The sequence below is a fragment of the Aspergillus stella-maris genome (assembly GCF_047715825.1).
Source record: "Aspergillus stella-maris strain CBS 113639 unplaced genomic scaffold BDV14scaffold_96, whole genome shotgun sequence".
NCBI lineage: Eukaryota > Fungi > Ascomycota > Eurotiomycetes > Eurotiales > Aspergillaceae > Aspergillus > Aspergillus stella-maris.
The window spans coordinates 70506-87434 of NW_027396890.1; the positions used below are offsets into that span (position 1 = coordinate 70506).

Consider the following 16929-nt stretch of genomic DNA (forward strand, 5'->3'; position numbering starts at 1 on the left):
CAGCATGACGCCTATGTCCGCGAGCGCGCCGGCGAATCTCCGGCTATTCGCCTCCAACGGGCCCTTTATAACCACAAGAAGGCGCGCTTGTCGCTAGGTGATTGCTTTCCTGGAAGAGACTCACTTTGGCGTGAAATATGGTATTAAAGGAAATTTGTCTACTCAGTGTCCTGTGTGGTGCTCGGGCGGCCTCCATCATCCCCACAAGCACCGGCTGTACAGACCTGAGAAATATATATGACGATACTGGCGCCACAAAAATTATCAACGCAACAGAAGTCCCATCAGGAGGTCTCAACATATCGTCCGATGACGGTACCGACAACATACAAAACGAGATACCTCTATGTCACGTTCAGGGTACCACCAAGTACTCCGAGGGTCGAAGTGGCCATGTGCAGCCAAACGCGAACGGTAACGCGACGCTCTTCTGGGACGCATTCCTGCCGGAACACGACGCATATAATGGAAGGTATGTAGGCATCGGTAAGTGCTCAGTATCTTAGGTTTCCAATGAACGATACTAATCTGTGTAGGAAATGGCGGGTACGCGGGCATTATCGACAACTCCACCATGCTTAGCTGTCTCAACCAAGGCTACGCGGTAGCAGGCTGCGACAGTGGACATCACATCAATGAAAACGGCAATGAAACCGGCTATGCCCCATTCATGGACGACATCGCGAAGGTGAAAGCATGGATTCACGACTCAATTGCACTTACCACGAAAGTCGCGCGAGATACGGTTGCATCGACATACTACAGCCAGCCGCCAGATTACAGCTACTACTACGGCTGCTCGACTGGCGGCGGACAAGCATACTCGCTAGCAGAATTCTACCCAGAGCTATTTGATGGAGTATTTGCAGACGGTCCAGGAAATTACTACACCCATCTAATGCTCAGCTTCCTCTGGAACCAGCAACATACTCAGGGCGACGCGTTCCTAGATCAAGATATACTCGACTTCATGACAGAGAAAGTCCTCGATGCCTGCGACACAATCGACGGCGTTGAAGACAAAGTAATCGAGAATCCACTGCACTGTGACTTCAACATCGAAACACTTTCCTGCGCTCCTGGCCAAAACAGCACCAGTGACTCTCCCTGTCTAACACCGCCGCAGCTCCGCGCCGCGCAAGCAATCTACTCTGGCCCCAAAGATGCCATCGGCAACCAGATCTACCCCGGTTTCAACTTCGGAACAGAAAGTGCCTGGCTCAGCCAAGAGGGGTCGCTATTCAATTCCTACGGTGTTCCGATTCTCCGACAACTCGTCTTCAATAACAAGACATACGACGCGGTAAGATTTCAATTGGGATACTGATCTCGAGGCCGTCAATAAGCTCGCATCACCCCTTATAGATGGGATAAACACCAACCTCTCCTCTTTCCACGCGCGAGGAGGAAAATTAATCACGGCGCAGGGGTGGGCGGATACGATTAATGCCGCTACGTGGCCGATGAAGCATCTGGAAGACATCAAGGGGACTATGGGAACAGACACAGTATCGCAGTTTATGAGACTATTCATGGTTCCAGGAGGCGGACACTGCGGTGCGAATCCGGATTATCCTCAGGTTCCTGTCAATTATCAGAAGAACGTCCTTGATGCGTTGGTGGAATGGGTTGAGAGCGGTATACCGCCTGATGGGAGTATACTTAGTGAGAGGCCGAGTGATGGATCGGATGTTACTAGACGGCTATATCCCTGGCCGAAGGAGGCTGTTTTTCTTGGTGAGGATCAGGATGCTTGGGAGAGTTACGAGTGTATGCAGGTTGCTCATGGGTAGTTGATGGATATCGGAAGGGAACGTCCAATTTGTATATAGATCCCCAATGTACATATATCCACTGGCCTAATCTTGAACTAACTACCAATGCAAGACCAATATCAACCATCGTAGTTCAAGCATCACTTCCAAAAGTACTAAACCAAGGCTGATACTCATCCTCGGTAATCAACTCCTGCAGTGCTCGTCTGCGCATACCTACATTCCCACCGTCAAAGATTGGCAGGACCAGTGCTGTGGAAAGTAGGTCTGCGAAGGGTAACTCGGTGTTATATGCAGATCTAAATTTATGAGCATATGCTCGAAGTTTGGAGTTTGAAAAAAGACGGTGATACTCACACTCCAACCGCATTTATCGCATCCAAACAAGACTGCACCGCAGCCTCCGCACAATGGATCTTTGCGAGAAGGGCATGCTCGCGTCGTTGCGCATGCTCGCCTGGTCCAGAAGAAAGAGCATGAGCTGCTTTCCAGGTGAGATATCGCGAGGTCTCAGTGCGCATCTTGATGTTGATTAGCAGGTCACCGACAGCTTGGTGTTGTCGGATAGGCTTCGTGCCGCCGCGGGTATCCTTTGAGAAGGCGAGGGCTGCGTTGAAGACGGCGCGTTGGATGCCGACGCCCATTGCGCCGACAAGCATTGCTGTTCCATATTAGGTTGACGAGCTGAATATATAGGGAGGTTGCGTACCTGATGTTTCAAATGTCTGCGTGATGACTTCGGCCCCCTTGCCTGGGGGACATAGGACGTTCTTTGCTGGAACACGGATATTTGTATACTTGATTTTGTGCACCGTTAGAATATCCCATTGGATGAGAGAAAAACGCCTACCTTGATATGGGGCCCAGACACAGCCTTATGACCAGCTGTCTCAATGTCCCTGAGGACTGTGAAGCCACCGGAACCGCCCCTCTCGATATCCGATCGCGTTACAAGGAGGACCATAATGAGGTCGCGAGGGTGAGATGCTGTTGCGACAATATCCTCATCGGTACAGCGACAGACGACGCAGCTGAGCTCAGGGCCCTTAAAGTCCCACCCGGCAGAGCTGGTTGCCCACATCTAAACACCCCATTAGCTGATCCAAGGTGAAAGGACCGACCTAGCAAACCTTCTCTCCATTTAGAATCCATTCGTCTCCGTCGCGATAAGTGGTTGTCTGTAACCCGGGGGCCCCAGGTTCCAGCCAGTTTGCCTAGTCGCATTAGGGAATCCCCTTCAGATCAGTTTGTCGAGAACCTACAACACCATCTGGCTCAGAAAAAACAAGCGACGCAATCGGCGCCCCAGTCCCAGAGAGAAAGGGATCTAAAAACTCCTGCAACTCAGGCCGAAACGCCAAAGCCAACGGGGTAAGACCCAGCCCAGTCCCGAAAATAGTTAAGCACGCTGACGCCTCAACAGCGTAGAACTCCTCGACTAGAATCGCGGCCTCGATCAAGCTCTCGCTGGTTCCGCCGATTGCAGCGGGGATTTGTCCCTTGATCAGGCCGGCAGATACAGCGGCTTCATAGATAGGTTTCAATGAGCGGAAGCGCTCTTCCTGTGTGGGGAGGGCATTGTATGTGGCTTTCGCGGAGGTGAGATGCGCCGATGCAAATGCTCTGGCTGCTTTGCGGGTCTGTTGCTCAGACGTTGATAGAGTAAAGTCAACCATCGCGACTATGTAGTTGTTGCAGAACACTGACCTGGTAATGCTCTGGGGTCGGAGAGATCTTTATAGAATTTTGGAGACATCAGATGCGGAGAGACAGCTGAGGAGCAAAGACCTGAGCTTATGCTGATAATGATTGGTATCCTCCTATAGCGTCGCGCGTAAGACAATCTGTGGGCCAAGCTCGCAAGGCCATACCTAGACCAAAGTTGGGCTGCCAATTAATTGACGAGACGGTTATAAGCGTAGGTTCAGCTCTCAGCCACAGTGGCCTGCCAACTCAGACGACAGAGCCAATGACAAATATTTTTTTTTTCATGTACTGCGGGGTCAGCCATAAGTTCTAGCTACCGTGCAACGAGCTGCAAACGTGTGGAAGGATCTGGTAAGCGACTTCCGCCGGACGACCGCCGAGTCATGCCTTGAGTGGTTTGATAATAGTACCTAGGGAAGCAATACTCATCCCGTATCTAAGACCACGTCCTCCCCACAGAGTAAGCGAAACAGCATCGCTCTAACCTGCATACGCGCGCTAGACGACGTCATTTCTCGATAGGCCTGAAGAGCGTCAATGCCATCTAAAACTGCTCGCAACTCATTTTCGTTGCTACTGCCAACCAGGTTATCAAAGTCAAGGACTGCCTTGAGAACAACCCACATGAGCCCCTGCTCAGTAAGACACGGTAGGCCAGTTCTTGCGTCAAATGCGGTACTGTTCTGAAAGATTAATATCATGTGGGACGCAAACAAGTGGCTATTGTAGGTAGACTCGGTAGCTTTGCTCAGAGCCAGGGTGATCCAGAATAGAGAGAGAAATAACGCTGCTTCGTCCATATATCTTGCTTGCTGGTTGCCAGGGCGGAGGTACGGTCCTAGCACTCTATGTAAGAGGACTTTGCCTGCCACCTTGTTCTTTAATTGGCAGATCTCAGTCTGGGTCGGGACATCAACAGAAAATTGAGAAAGGTCCCTTTGGCGTAGCTTCGATAACAGAAACGTGGAGAATTGCTGTACCTGCTCTTCCTCATCCTCGCGTCCACCGGTTGGTAAAAGCGGACAAACAAGATATGGCATCAGATGCGCAAGGCGTAGGGCTGGAATGTTGCAGGACAACAAACTGGCGGCGAGACCTCCTCGAGCCTGGATCGCCGCTTCGTACCCTTTGAGGTGCGCATTGCAGGCTATGGGATCGAACAGGCGCGCTTCCGTGATGGCGGCCATTATAACTCCTCCCAATATTTCATCGTTGATCCTTCCTTTGCAGTCTTTGACATGGGCGTTCAACAACCTGTATGCCCTTCGCTTCCGAAACACCACATTCTCTCTCTGCCCATTGACAGCAAAAAGTCGATCCGCTGCGATGAGCATCCACCAAATCGTCAAACTTGATCCCAAGGAGATCGGGAAGCTCACGTCCCGTACAGCACTGAATACTGTGCCCGGTCTCGTTCCGTATACGCGAGGGGGTATTTCAAGAAGGTCTGTCATTGTTAACCAGGACTCATTCCCTGATCTTTCGGATATCTCACAACAGTGCAGCAGTCGGCGGTCCTCGGAAGTAAGGAGGCATGGAAGCGCGCAGAATGGATCAAGAGACTCGGTAATCTCGCGAATGTCAGGTTGGCCAAGTCGTAAAATCAGTGCTTCGTGTATCTGTAGATTCGCAGTTGTGCTAACAGCAGTTATTGTTTTCCCTGCAGGACCAGCCTCGTCTCTCTGCAATGCGTCCTCCTTTCGCAATGGCCCTGCTTTCTGGACCCCAAACCTGGTCAGCCCAGCTTGCTCGGCGCGTAGACGCGCAGTCCGATTTTCAAGACCCTACCTTAACCCGCTTCGACGGCGCCGCACCCACTCTCCACGAGATAATGGGTGGCTTTTCTTGTCCACCCTTGGTCTTCTTCTTTCCACTTGACTCCATACTTTCGCAGATATATTGAGTTCCGGACGACGGTGGGGGAAGTCCGCAGTCCTACCTCGAGGCGGTGGATGTGATGAGTTGCAGATCAGACTAATGCATGTCGCGACTCGTAACGTGTAAGCGACTGCTGTGCAAGAAGCAAACAACATCCAGGCCAGGCCAGAATCAAGGCAGACGTCCTTTTCAGCTTCCACGTTGACCGAGTCCTCAAGACATGTGACTGTCCGTCCATATTGGCGATGGTAATTGCAGGGATACGAGATCCCGACAACCGTTTGAACAAAGCCCGACGCCTTATATAGCCATCTTGAGGATATCCAAAGTACCGTCTGAAATACACTAGCACATATCGAGCGCCGCGTGTCTTGGCTTGTTTCGATCTTTGACCTCCAGATGCTGTGATGTGACCCGCCGCGCTCCCAAAATCGACCTCGGGTTTGTTTCAGTGCAATGTTTCGTTGAATCAAGTTGGTCTCTTCTCTAATCGTTTGTCGGGCAGGCGTTTGGGTGCTAAAGATACTGAGATTTGAGCTCGTGATGCTGATCTTTCACCGACGTGACCTTTCTCGTTGCTACAGGATATCGTAGCCTAGAAGAGCGCCATCTTTTCTCTCAATTATGTCCTGTCGCTAGTCGTTTTGAACCGGATACCGGATAAATGGCAAACACTTAACAAAAGACCAAGTGTAGGTAAACCTTAGGATTAAAGTTCTTTGAAGGAGAAAATGGCAAGAGCCAACGACAGTATACGACAAAGTATGGCAACAGATCAGGTGGAAAGACCAACCCGCGAGCATTCCTTGTATATTTATATTCCATAAGCCGGTTTTGAAGACCATCAGACGTCGGATGGTCTTGCATCCGTGGATTTAACCGAGTCAACACGCCACAATTTCCCCTCCCGGGTATGGTCAGGGTTACAAATTCCATTCCGGGAATGCATACCGCAGATGGTCGAAAATATAGCCTGAAAAGTGGTGGTGTTTTGCATCCTCCGTTGTACACTCGTGGCTTGATACCCGCTACCAGTTGTGGCGCCATCAAAGTTGCTGCGAGAAGGGTAGGATGCCCTACCGATAGGATACACAGTGGATGCTGCAAGTTACGCGGTTTGAGGTTCTATCAATTCACGTGAACTGAAGGTCGAGTCTAGGTATAATTGCAAGCTCTTTGAATTATGGCTACCTCCTGTATCATAGTTATAATCGCGGAGATAGCTGCTCCTCTTGCGCCCCCGTCTCCTCCACCCCAACATCCCAATACTGATTGACCTATAGCAATTAGCAAAGGCGTTACCATCTAGATTATGGAAGAGCTCACATCTACCACATGATCATACCCTAACAACTTAGGCGCAAGTCCCGGATCTCTCCAGGCGAGACACTCTCCTTCTGGCGTGGGCACCATCTGCATCTTGGCGTCTCGCTCTTGCTGCTCCGGGCCGTCGTGAAGATGATATAGATACTGCTGCGTATTTCCGCGGTTGACGACCATTTGTGTACGTTTCTTTCGGCATTTCTCGAAGACTGCTAAAGCGTGGCATTTTGCAGAGAGGAAGTCGGGGGAGGACTTGTTTGTGGATGGTGTGTTTGGGAGGCGCGAGAGGACTTCTCCGAGAACTGCGCCATCTTCGAATGCCATTCCAGCGCTGCTTTTGTTAAAAAAGATTCTCCACCAGGGAAACGCAATACATACCCTGAAGCAAGATAAGGAAGTGTTGCATGGACTGCGTCTCCGACCATAACCCATGACCCAGAAGGATGCGTCCAGTCGCAGTCACCGAGTCGAATGCACAACTGCCACTTCTGTACTGACTGGCAGAGCTTCAGTAGCTTCTCGATTCTGCTATCGTCAGTCTATTTCCCTTCAGCTTTTGGGAAACATACCTAGGATCCCAACCCTCAAACAAAGTGCACATCTCCTCGACATTCCCCTGCACAGTCGTGGCCAACGAATCCTCGGGAATATCATCTGGCACCAACAGGACCATATTAAACAATTTTCCATCCCTCAGTACATAATTAACAGCATGCTTATCCGGTCCCAACCAATAATTCACCTGCGGATCCGTAACAAAGCCCCTCAACTCAGGATCCTTCAACATCTCCTCCGTCGACAACAACAAGCGATAGGCAAGATCCCCTGTCTTAACAGGCGGATCAGACCTCTTCAACAAACTCTCTGTCAATTTCCCAAACACCCCATCGGCACCAACAACAAGATCAGCCGTGAACTCCCGGCCATCCTCAGTAACAGCCGTCGAGGTAACCCCATCATCACTAGGCACAACATCCACAACACGCACACTCGTGCTAAGCTTCGCCCCCAACTCAACAGCCCTTTCAACAAGACACTTATGCAAATCCGCCCGATGGAAATCCCTATACCAACTTCCCGGATACTGCGCCTCACTCGCCTTAAAATCCAGCGACGAAATCAGGTTCCCCTTCCACCCCAGGAAGTTGCAGAATTTAGGCACAGTCGCGTGCGGCATTAATGCCTTTTCCAGGCCCCAGTGTTGTAGGACGCGCGAGGAGTTAGGCAGGACTTGGATGCCCGCACCGATTTCGCCGATTTCGCGGGCGGATTCGAGGATTTGGACGTTGTGGCCTGCGAGCAGACATGCTATTGCTACGCCGACGCCTGCGAGCCCCGCGCCGACGATGACGATCTGACTTGTTAGTGGTACTAGGTACCTTTAGATGGTGGGGGAGGACATACATCGAGCTTGGCGGCTTCATGCCGGGATTGTTTCTGTGCGATTGGAATAGACATTGTGTTTGTTGTGTTGATCTTGTCAACAGTGCTGTTGTTAGGCAATGTTATTTATCATATCGGCGAGTATCTATCACTCTCCAACTTCTGCGCTCGGGGTCAACAGCGTGGTGGGGAGCTGAGCTGCAGGTGAGCTCAAGGGTGGGGGTTCCTCCACCACAAAAGTTTATCATATCTATATCCTTATTTTACGGTTTGCCGATTGCGATCATTCCATATTTTGCGTGCGACAATCCTCTAGCTATCTCAAATTCTCAGACCGGACAGTTTTCCTAAATCAATTGCCGCTTGCGACATCGTACCACCATGTCCAACGTGAGTCAATTGCCCTGATATTATCGGGTCGTGCTAATGGCATAGTTCTCCCTGAAAGGTCGAACTGCCCTAGTCACCGGCGGCGGACGAGGCTGCGGTCTCGCATTTGCTCGTGGCCTAGCATCAGCAGGTGCAAACGTCGCGGTCTTTGACGTGATCGAGCGCTCTGCAGACTTTGACGCCATCGAAAAAGACCACAGTGTTCGAACAGCTTATTATACGTATGCAACCTAACAATTCTTCCTCTCAATCCATCTAACCGAAGCGCGAAACCAGAGTGGATGTCTCCTCCCCCTCATCCCTAAAGTCCGGCTTCGAGAAATTCCAATCCGACTTTTCCAACAAACTAGACATCTGCGTCCCCTGCGCCGGCATAAACCGGCACTTCAACTTCCTCGACTTCCCATTCGAAGAGCACGAGAAGCTCCTCTCGATCAATGTACTAGGGCTATACTTCACGGCCCAACAGGCCGCAAAACAAATGATCGCAAACGGCACAAAACACGGAAGTATCATTCTCGTCGCAAGCATGGCGAGCCACGTCGCTGTGCGCAGCCAGCTTTGTTCTGCGTATTGCGGGAGTAAGGGGGCTGTTAGGGCGATGACGCCTGCTATTGCGAAGGAGTTGGCTGAATATGTACACCCCCTACCCAATTCAACCCTACCTTCTCTAGCCAGAACTAACTAGTGGTCGCAGGGCATCCGCGTCAACGCAATCAGCCCCGGGTACGTAAACACCGAAATGACAGCTGCCTTTGGCCATTTACTTGAAGGGTGGAAGACGGAGACGATTAACGGGCGGATTGCGGAGCCGGAGGATATTATGGGCGCGTGTGTGTTTTTGGCGAGTGATGCGAGTGCTTATATGACGGGGCAGGAGGTTATTGTTGATGGGGGAGTTACGAGGATTTCATAGATAGATAACTACTTACAGTGTGGCATTGAATATAATTGATTTATACTTTTATTTTACTCCACGTACCTACAATATTTGCCACCAGAACTTCCCTCTCCTACTCCCAACGTGTTGGAATGCGTATCACGTGTACATATCGATTTAATCAGTGTAACCCCTTACTCCTCACGCAAGGACCGATAAAAAAAACGAACGTACGACATCCACTATCACCTGCGTGAGTGAGGGGCATGATCCTTATCAGAGGTGGGGGTTCGGAACATCGCCCGCGTCTCCAACTCCCACTGTTGACCTCAATTGCCGACAACTGATCAACAGCTAGGAACTAGTAAGGTATATCATGAAGCGCTCAGCTGAAGAAGCTGGTCTCGACAGTGAAAGACCAGAACGTGGACAACACAGTGGCAAAATGGCACCCAGCGCAACGGACCAGGGCTTCACGGATGCCGTTCCCGCAGGACAGACGACGGTTGTTATTGCTGGGGCTGGGCCGTCGGGGTTGATGCTTGCGTGCGTTTTCCCCCAAAAAAATACTAATTTTGAATAGGGGAATGCTAATTGAATGGCATAGAGTCAATCTTACCCGCTTCGGCATAAAAACACTCATCCTCGACGACAGACCAGACCGCACATCCACAGGAAAAGCAGACGGGATCCAACCGAAGACAATCGAGACGCTGAAACAGCTTCGACTCGCGGATGAGCTGTTGAAGAATGGGGCGCGGGTTTATGATATTTCATTTTGGGTACATTACCTATCTTCATTGAGGAATTGGTGAAATAATGCAATGGCTAATGGATGGGGCAGGACTCGACGCCCGACCACGCCCTCTCGCGCAAGGGTCGGCAGATTCACTACCCCGATCACCTTGTCGGTGCATCAGATCCGTATATTCTCCTCGCGCACCAGGGAATGCTAGAAGATGTTCTCATCGACGATCTCGCACAGCGCGGTGTCACAATACAACGAAATAGCCCCTTCATTTCGTCCTCGCGAACGCCGTCGGGCAAACTAGAAGTTATATACGAAGACCGATCAGCGGGAGAGAAGAAATTGATACAAGCGGATTACCTCGTTGGATGCGATGGTGCGCGATCGCGAGTCCGCGAATTCATTCCTGATGCGCAGTTGGAGGGGGAGATGACGAATGCTTCGTGGGGTGTTCTTGATGGTACCTATCCCCCACTAAGTCCTCCGATTAATGGTGACATGCTGAATGATGACAGGGGTAATTGAAACCGACTTCCCCGACCTCTGGAGCAAAGTCGCCGTCCGATCACACACAGTCGGCTCAATCCTCTGGATCCCCCGCGAGCGAGGCATGACAAGACTCTACGTCGAGTTGAGCGCAACAGCCGGCGAGCGAGTCGACAAGGCCAAGGCAACGCCAGAATACGTTATGGCAAGAGCAAAGGAAGCCATGAAGCCGTTTAAGCTAGAGTGGAGTTCAATCGGTACTGTACCCTCTCTCCCTCAACCCAATAAGGTATCCAGCTAACAACATCAGAATGGTTCGGAAACTACATCGTCGGCCAACGTGTCGCCCGGCACTTCTCAGACGCAGAAAACCAAATCTTCATCGCCGGCGACGCAGGACACTGCCACTCCGCCCTAGCAGCCCAAGGCGCAAACACAAGCATGCACGACTCGTTCAATCTCGCGTGGAAGATTAACCTTGTTTCGCGCGGTCTCGCGTCTCCTTCGTTGCTGGGTACATACGAGGCCGAACGGCGTAAGATCGCAAATGACCTTATTGCTTTTGATGCGGGGCATTGTGCGGCTTTTGAAGCTGGGGAGGCCGCGCTCGCAAGGAACTTTGACGAGAATATTAGGTTTATTTCGGGTGTTGGGGCTGAGTATGATGCTGGTCTTTTGACCAAGTCTAGCGTTCAAGATGTGGAACCAGGCAAGGGTCTGCGTCCTGGTGCGCTTATGCTACCTGTGAAGGTGACGCGGTATATCGATGCGAATCCCGTTGATGTGGAGCTTGATATTCCGCTATTGGGACAGTTCAAGCTTTACTTTATGGTTCCGGATGTCGTCAATGCAAAGGGCTTCCTGAGCTCTGTCTGCGATGTCTTGAGCGATTCAGGCTCAGCAGTTTCCAAGGCCTCTTCGGCTGCGAGATCATCCTATACTTCTCAATCCCGCGGCTGGGCTGACGAAGACGCCTACGCTGTTCCAGAGCGGTACACTGCCGTTTCAGATATCCTGACTTTAAGCTTGATCACGACCTCCAAGCGTGAGACATTCGAAATAGCCGATCTACCCGCGGCTCTTCAGCAAAGTCGATGGACGGTGTACCTCGATGAGGCGGATGGATGTACAAAGAAGTGGATTGGTGAGTTACCAGAATCTCAAGCGGGTATTGTGCTTGTTCGACCGGATGGGTATATTGGGGCATTGAACGCTTGGGATGTAAGTCAGGGTGCTGAGGCTGGACGGTGGGTGGAGGAGTACTTTAATTTCTTGTCATAAATAGCTCTCAATAAATGGATAGCAGACTTGACCATTATCGTGGCACTTGTTGGAGGATTTCCTCCCTAAGGACGGAGACCATAATTCGCACAGGTAAATCCAGAAAAGGGACAGGTCAATTTGCCAGAAGTAGTTTAGTGCCTTAGCAATAGCTGCGTACATCCAAAAGGGACTAGCCTTCAAATAGCAGGGTGGCAGAATTCTATAAGTCTGCTTGTACTTTACCGTGCTTTAAGAATATTAATATAGTATTTTTACTAACAAAGCCCTGGTTTAAGGACCTCTAATTGGCTAAAAAGTAGTCTAAAGGTATATTTAACTCTTTAAATCACACCTTTACGTCTAAATATAGAGCTCTTGTAGGATGTTGCAGGCGGTAGGCTACCTTCGCAAGTTTGGTGGTGTTGCTTGGTATACTAAACCCATTTAGGTTAGACCACCTTGCGCGCCTTAGTTACCTGTGCGGATTCTCGTTTTACCTGTGCGAATGATGGTCTCTTCTAAGGACCTCTAGACGCGTTCAAAGAACATACGCGAACGTCGGATTATCGTGTTAAAGTTCCCGTCCCTGATCTTCAATATATAGCTCGGGGGCTCGGTTACAATCTCCAACTCCAGTTTAGCAAAGTAGTAGAAATAACACCGAGGTTATAGGTAACATTCAAACTGATCATCATTCATGGAATCATATGCACATATATATATATCAAGCAACAGCAACAAAAAAGTTCTTCTCCCCCTCTTTCCTGTGTACCTCAACCTTCTTCACAATCTCATCCCCAACAGCAAGCCTCAACCTCTCCACCGTAGCCGGACTGTCCAGCACCAAAGGCTCAACTACCCCCCTCTCCCTCCTCGCATATCCAAGCGCATCCCTCAACGCAAAAAGCACCGTACTCCCCATAAAAAGCGGCGGCTCTCCAATCCCCTTAGAGCTTTGAATACTCCTTAAATTCTTCCACCCAACGCCCTGCAAAAAGCTAACGTTGAATTCCTGCGGGATGTCTGCGAAGCCAGGGATCTTGTAATTTCCTGGTCCGCGCGTTGCAAGTTGGCCCGATTGCGTCCAGAGTGACTCTTCCATTGTGAAGAGGCCTTGGCCTTGTACGAAGGCGCCTTCGATTTGCCCGTAGTCAATTGCGGGGTTTATGGAGCGGCCGACGTCCATTTTTATATCTGTTCGGAGGACAGTGTGGTCGCCTGTTAGGAGGTCGAGTTCGATTTCTGTGCATGCGACGCCCTGCACCTATTAGTATTATAGCCCTGATAAATGGGAAGAGAAGCCATACCTGCGTAAAATAGAAATACATCGGCTTCACAGTATCCGGATCATAATTCCCCCACTGATACCCAATAGTAGGCATCTTATAAAACCCCGTCGCAGACAAATTAACCCGATCCTTATAAGCCGCCATCGCAATCTTCCCCATTACTTCACCCGCCATTTTCTCCCGATACGGCCGTAACCGCTCATTAATCTGATCGCAGGCATGCTTAACAGCCATTCCATTAAGGTCACTCCCCGACGACGCAGCAGTAGGCGACGCATTCGCCGTCTGCGCAGACGATGTATCCTGCGTATACACCTGGTCAACAGGGACACCCAGTTCCTGCGCCGCAACCTGCACCATCTTCGTGTATAGCCCCTGACCCATTTCCGTTCCGCCGTGGTTCAACAATACAGAGCCATCTGTATATATACGAACACTCGCACTGGCCTGGTTGAGATGGAGTGCTGTTGCGAACGAAATGCCGAATTTCGTGGGGATGAGGCAGATCCCGCGCTTGCGCCATTTATGCTGCGCGTTGAATTTTTCGATTTCCCCTCGGCGATCGTCGTATTTTGCTTCTTGCCGCACTTGCTCTAGCAGGATGGGGACATGCCAGTCTTCGTCGATTGTCTGGAGGAACGGCGTACGCTGCCCTATTTCATATAAATTTCTCCGACGGACTTCGTCGACGCTTATTCCGATTTTCTCTGCTACAGCGCTGATGATGCTCTCTGCAAAGTACATTGCTTGCGGAGCGCCAAAGCCTCGGAATGCAGTGTTGGAATGCGTATTTGTTTTGCAGACGTGTCCGCGGAGCCAGACGTGCGGGATATAGTAGCAGTTATCCATGTGCGTGAGACACCGGTCCATCACGGCAGAGGACATATCGACGGAATATCCGGCATTGTTGTATGCGTCTGCGTCGAGGGCAATGAGTTTACCCTCGCGTGTGAATCCGACGTTCCATCTGCATTGGATCGGATGCCGTTGGCCGGATGTCATCATGTCTTCGTCGCGATTGAGCATGACACGAACAGGTCTCTTCGTCTTTTTCGCTGCAATCGCGACGGCGCATGCGATGGGTACAGAGCGGGACTCTTTGCCACCAAATGCACCGCCCATTCGTCGAACGCGGGAGTTGATTTTGTGGCGCGGGACGTTTGTTACCTCGCTGACGAAGTCTTGCACTTCCATACTAAATCTGTTGTTAGCATTGCGCTGGTCTCAAGGAGTAAAGGTGATGGTGAAGGAACATACGTATTCTGCGTACTAGACCAAACGTCCAACGTCCCATCCTCCACGTGCGGGACTGCAATCGCCGCGTTGGTCTCAAGGTAGAAGTGCTCTTGTCCTCCTATTCTTGTTGTTCCAGAGAGTGTATACTCACACTCGCTCAAGACTTTCAAAATCTCACTTGGTTTCGCACCACGTCTCAGTTCCTTCCCGTGCTTGAAGAAGGACTTCTGTTCAATCGCCTCATCTATCGTGAGTATAGCCGGCAAATCCTCATAAACAACCTTAACCCTCTTCGCAGCAGCCTGCGCCGTAACAACATCCTCCGCATAAACAAGCCCAATAGGCTGTCCATGCGAGAGAACCTCATCCTTCGCAAAGATAGGCTCATCGTGCACCACGGACCCCCATAGATTCCGCTCCGCAGGGAGAGAAGTATGATCAACGTATCCTGTAGCTCCAGCCTCAATCGCAGGACTCCAATCAATACTTACAATCTTCGCGTGAGCCTTTTGGGATAGCACGAATGCACCGTGCAACTCTCTATGTAAGGGCGGCATATCATCGACGTATTCTGCTTCACCGGTGGCATGTTTCAACCCCGAAAGATGAGGGATCTGTTGGCCGACCACGCGTTGCGCATGCGGGTTGATCTCGTCGCGGTATCCAGTTGAGATACTTCGATGAATTTCATCCACGAGATCGACATCATATTCGAGTCCGAGTTTGTGGTTCACATGGTTCCAAAATCTCGTAAAGAGGGAGAGCGTCAATGTTCGGCGATAAGTCGCCATTCCACCGGGGACATTGTAGGGTAGATTGAATTCCGACGCGAGGGATGTAAGGACTGTATCCAGGGCTGCGGCATCACCCCATCGTTTCCCAATGAGAACAGATGCGCTCTTTGGTGCGAGGACTGTAGTCGGCGCCATTCCACCGAATGCCAGTGAAACATCTTGCACTTTTTGTTCAGCTGAGAGTTTCACTCGGAACGCAGCGGATACAATCGCGATATCGTCATCTTTGCGCTTGGCCTGTTTATACGCATTTGTGATCTCAATCCCGTCCTTCGATGGCATAGGGATAGATATCTTCGTGATGAGCGACCCGGCTGGCAAAGACGTCTTTCTGTATCCTTTGAACATATCCTTCATTTCAATCTTCACCTCCTTTTCCACCGTTGTAGCATGGACGGTGGCATTCAGCGCCAGGAGGAGAGGATTCATATCAGAGATCGGACTCGCAGTCGCAATGTTCCCCGCTAGACTCGCGGCATTCCGAATTTGTCGACCGGCGAAGTACCGGAGTGTTTTTGCAATCGATGAGAGAACAGATGCGCGTCCTGGGTTGCTGCCTTTGAAAAGTGGAATGGATCGGAGACACTCTGCCTCAAGATCTGAAAGTGGTGCTGAACCCCCAACGCTGAGGATTGAATTATCCTGATTCCAGGATATGGCTGTTAACTCGGCAATATCGCCGACAAACACACTAATCGGCGGATCAAGGTTCTTAAACCGCACGTCGACTTGGACTTCGCTTGCGCCTGTTATGAGTGTCGCGGTTGGGTGTGTGGATAGGATATTCAGAGTTTCTTGTAATGTTGTTGGCTTGACCCATGCCTGCTCTTCATTTCCGTACACAAGCAACTTCGGTTCAAACTTCGAGAGACCTGGCGGGAAAATGAGTTCCGTCGTCGGCGTATACGGAATAAATTCGAATTGCTTTGGTGAGGATGGTGGCGACGGAGTCGTGATATCAGACTCGCTGAATGAGCTGCACGATGCACCGGGGCTATCCTTGCAGCATCCACCAGGTCGACCACACGATCCAGATGAAGCTGATGCAGAGCCTGAGTCTGAGCCTGTGAGATCCGTCTCCGTCTCTTCCTTGTCTTCTTCAGGTAGAGTCCCCGGCACTACAGCAGGCGTCACACCAAGATCCTCCTGGATAAACGTCCTCGCAGCCTGCAGGATCGGTTTATACCCCGTACACCGACAAAGGTTCCCATCTAAATGCCCCTTCATCTCAATATCATCAGCCGACAACTTAAACTCTCCAGTCGCCGGGTCAAACGCATTGCGAATAAGCGCATATAGCGACATCACAATACCAGGCGTACAGAAACCACATTGCGACGCATGGAACTTGGATATGCGTTCCTGGAGGGGGTGAGGAGACTCGACGGAGCCGAGACCTTCGATTGTTATTACGTGCTTCCCGGAGACTATTCCTATTAGCATCGAAGACTATAGACAAGGCTTGGTAGTTTACCTCCAATCAATGGATATAGACAGGCATTGACAGCAAGATGCCGGATCCGTCCGTGAGCTTTGGATTTCGTCTGTAGAACGACAGTACACGCTCCACAACCACCCTCACCACACCCCAACTTCGTCCCCTTGAGCCCATCCTGGGATCTGATGAAATCAAGCAGAGTCCATCTTGGATGTGGATCTTTCAAGTTGATTAGTGTTCCGTTTAGGTAAAACGACAAGGTACTCGACCCAGAAGCAAGGAGTGTCTCCATAGCCATAGCCATGTTCGCTCAGTTCATTCTCCACGGACAAGGTAGAG

The 16929-nt window shown here is 50.7% G+C and overlaps 6 protein-coding genes across 6 annotated transcripts; 2 read left to right on the forward strand and 4 right to left on the reverse strand.

Annotated features, from left to right (window-relative positions):
- Positions 1–137: 137 nt before the first annotated feature.
- BDV14DRAFT_212206 (tannase and feruloyl esterase-domain-containing protein) lies at positions 138–2105 on the forward strand (the record flags this gene model as incomplete). The annotated part of the gene is made up of 3 exons (XM_073776262.1): positions 138–486; positions 537–1303; positions 1335–2105. 3 exons carry the CDS (start codon positions 138–140, stop codon positions 1791–1793), a joined length of 1575 nt encoding a protein of 524 aa, XP_073622661.1. The 3' UTR covers positions 1794–2105.
- BDV14DRAFT_184197 (acyl-CoA dehydrogenase family protein) lies at positions 1775–3594 on the reverse strand. The gene is made up of 6 exons (XM_073770472.1): positions 3038–3594; positions 2906–2989; positions 2626–2856; positions 2485–2572; positions 2133–2436; positions 1775–2074 (listed from the first exon to the last, which is right to left on the reverse strand). The coding sequence occupies exons 1-6, from the start codon at positions 3449–3451 to the stop codon at positions 1909–1911; spliced, it is 1287 nt and encodes a 428-aa protein (XP_073622662.1). The 5' UTR covers positions 3452–3594; the 3' UTR covers positions 1775–1908.
- A 313-nt stretch (positions 3595–3907) lies between these two features.
- On the reverse strand, positions 3908–4936 carry BDV14DRAFT_205446 (uncharacterized protein; the record flags this gene model as incomplete). The annotated part of the gene is made up of 1 exon (XM_073774735.1): positions 3908–4936. One exon carries the CDS (start codon positions 4934–4936, stop codon positions 3908–3910), a length of 1029 nt encoding a protein of 342 aa, XP_073622663.1.
- Positions 4937–6565: 1629 nt separating this feature from the next.
- Positions 6566–8141, reverse strand: BDV14DRAFT_212210 (uncharacterized protein; the record flags this gene model as incomplete). The annotated part of the gene is made up of 5 exons (XM_073776263.1): positions 6566–6637; positions 6687–7014; positions 7062–7208; positions 7253–8037; positions 8088–8141. 5 exons carry the CDS (start codon positions 8139–8141, stop codon positions 6566–6568), a joined length of 1386 nt encoding a protein of 461 aa, XP_073622664.1.
- Positions 8142–8447: 306 nt separating this feature from the next.
- Positions 8448–11876, forward strand: BDV14DRAFT_212212 (FAD binding domain-containing protein; the record flags this gene model as incomplete). The annotated part of the gene is made up of 9 exons (XM_073776264.1): positions 8448–8456; positions 8502–8677; positions 8733–9093; positions 9154–9289; positions 9702–9882; positions 9944–10118; positions 10181–10544; positions 10600–10827; positions 10881–11876. The coding sequence occupies 9 exons, from the start codon at positions 8448–8450 to the stop codon at positions 11849–11851; spliced, it is 2601 nt and encodes an 866-aa protein (XP_073622665.1). The 3' UTR covers positions 11852–11876.
- Positions 11877–12542: 666 nt separating this feature from the next.
- On the reverse strand, positions 12543–16882 carry BDV14DRAFT_212214 (Molybdopterin-binding domain of aldehyde dehydrogenase-domain-containing protein; the record flags this gene model as incomplete). Its single annotated transcript, XM_073776265.1, has 4 exons — positions 12543–13091; positions 13141–14317; positions 14380–16579; positions 16627–16882. The coding sequence occupies 4 exons, from the start codon at positions 16880–16882 to the stop codon at positions 12558–12560; spliced, it is 4167 nt and encodes a 1388-aa protein (XP_073622666.1). The 3' UTR covers positions 12543–12557.
- Between the last annotated feature and the right edge of the window lie 47 nt (positions 16883–16929).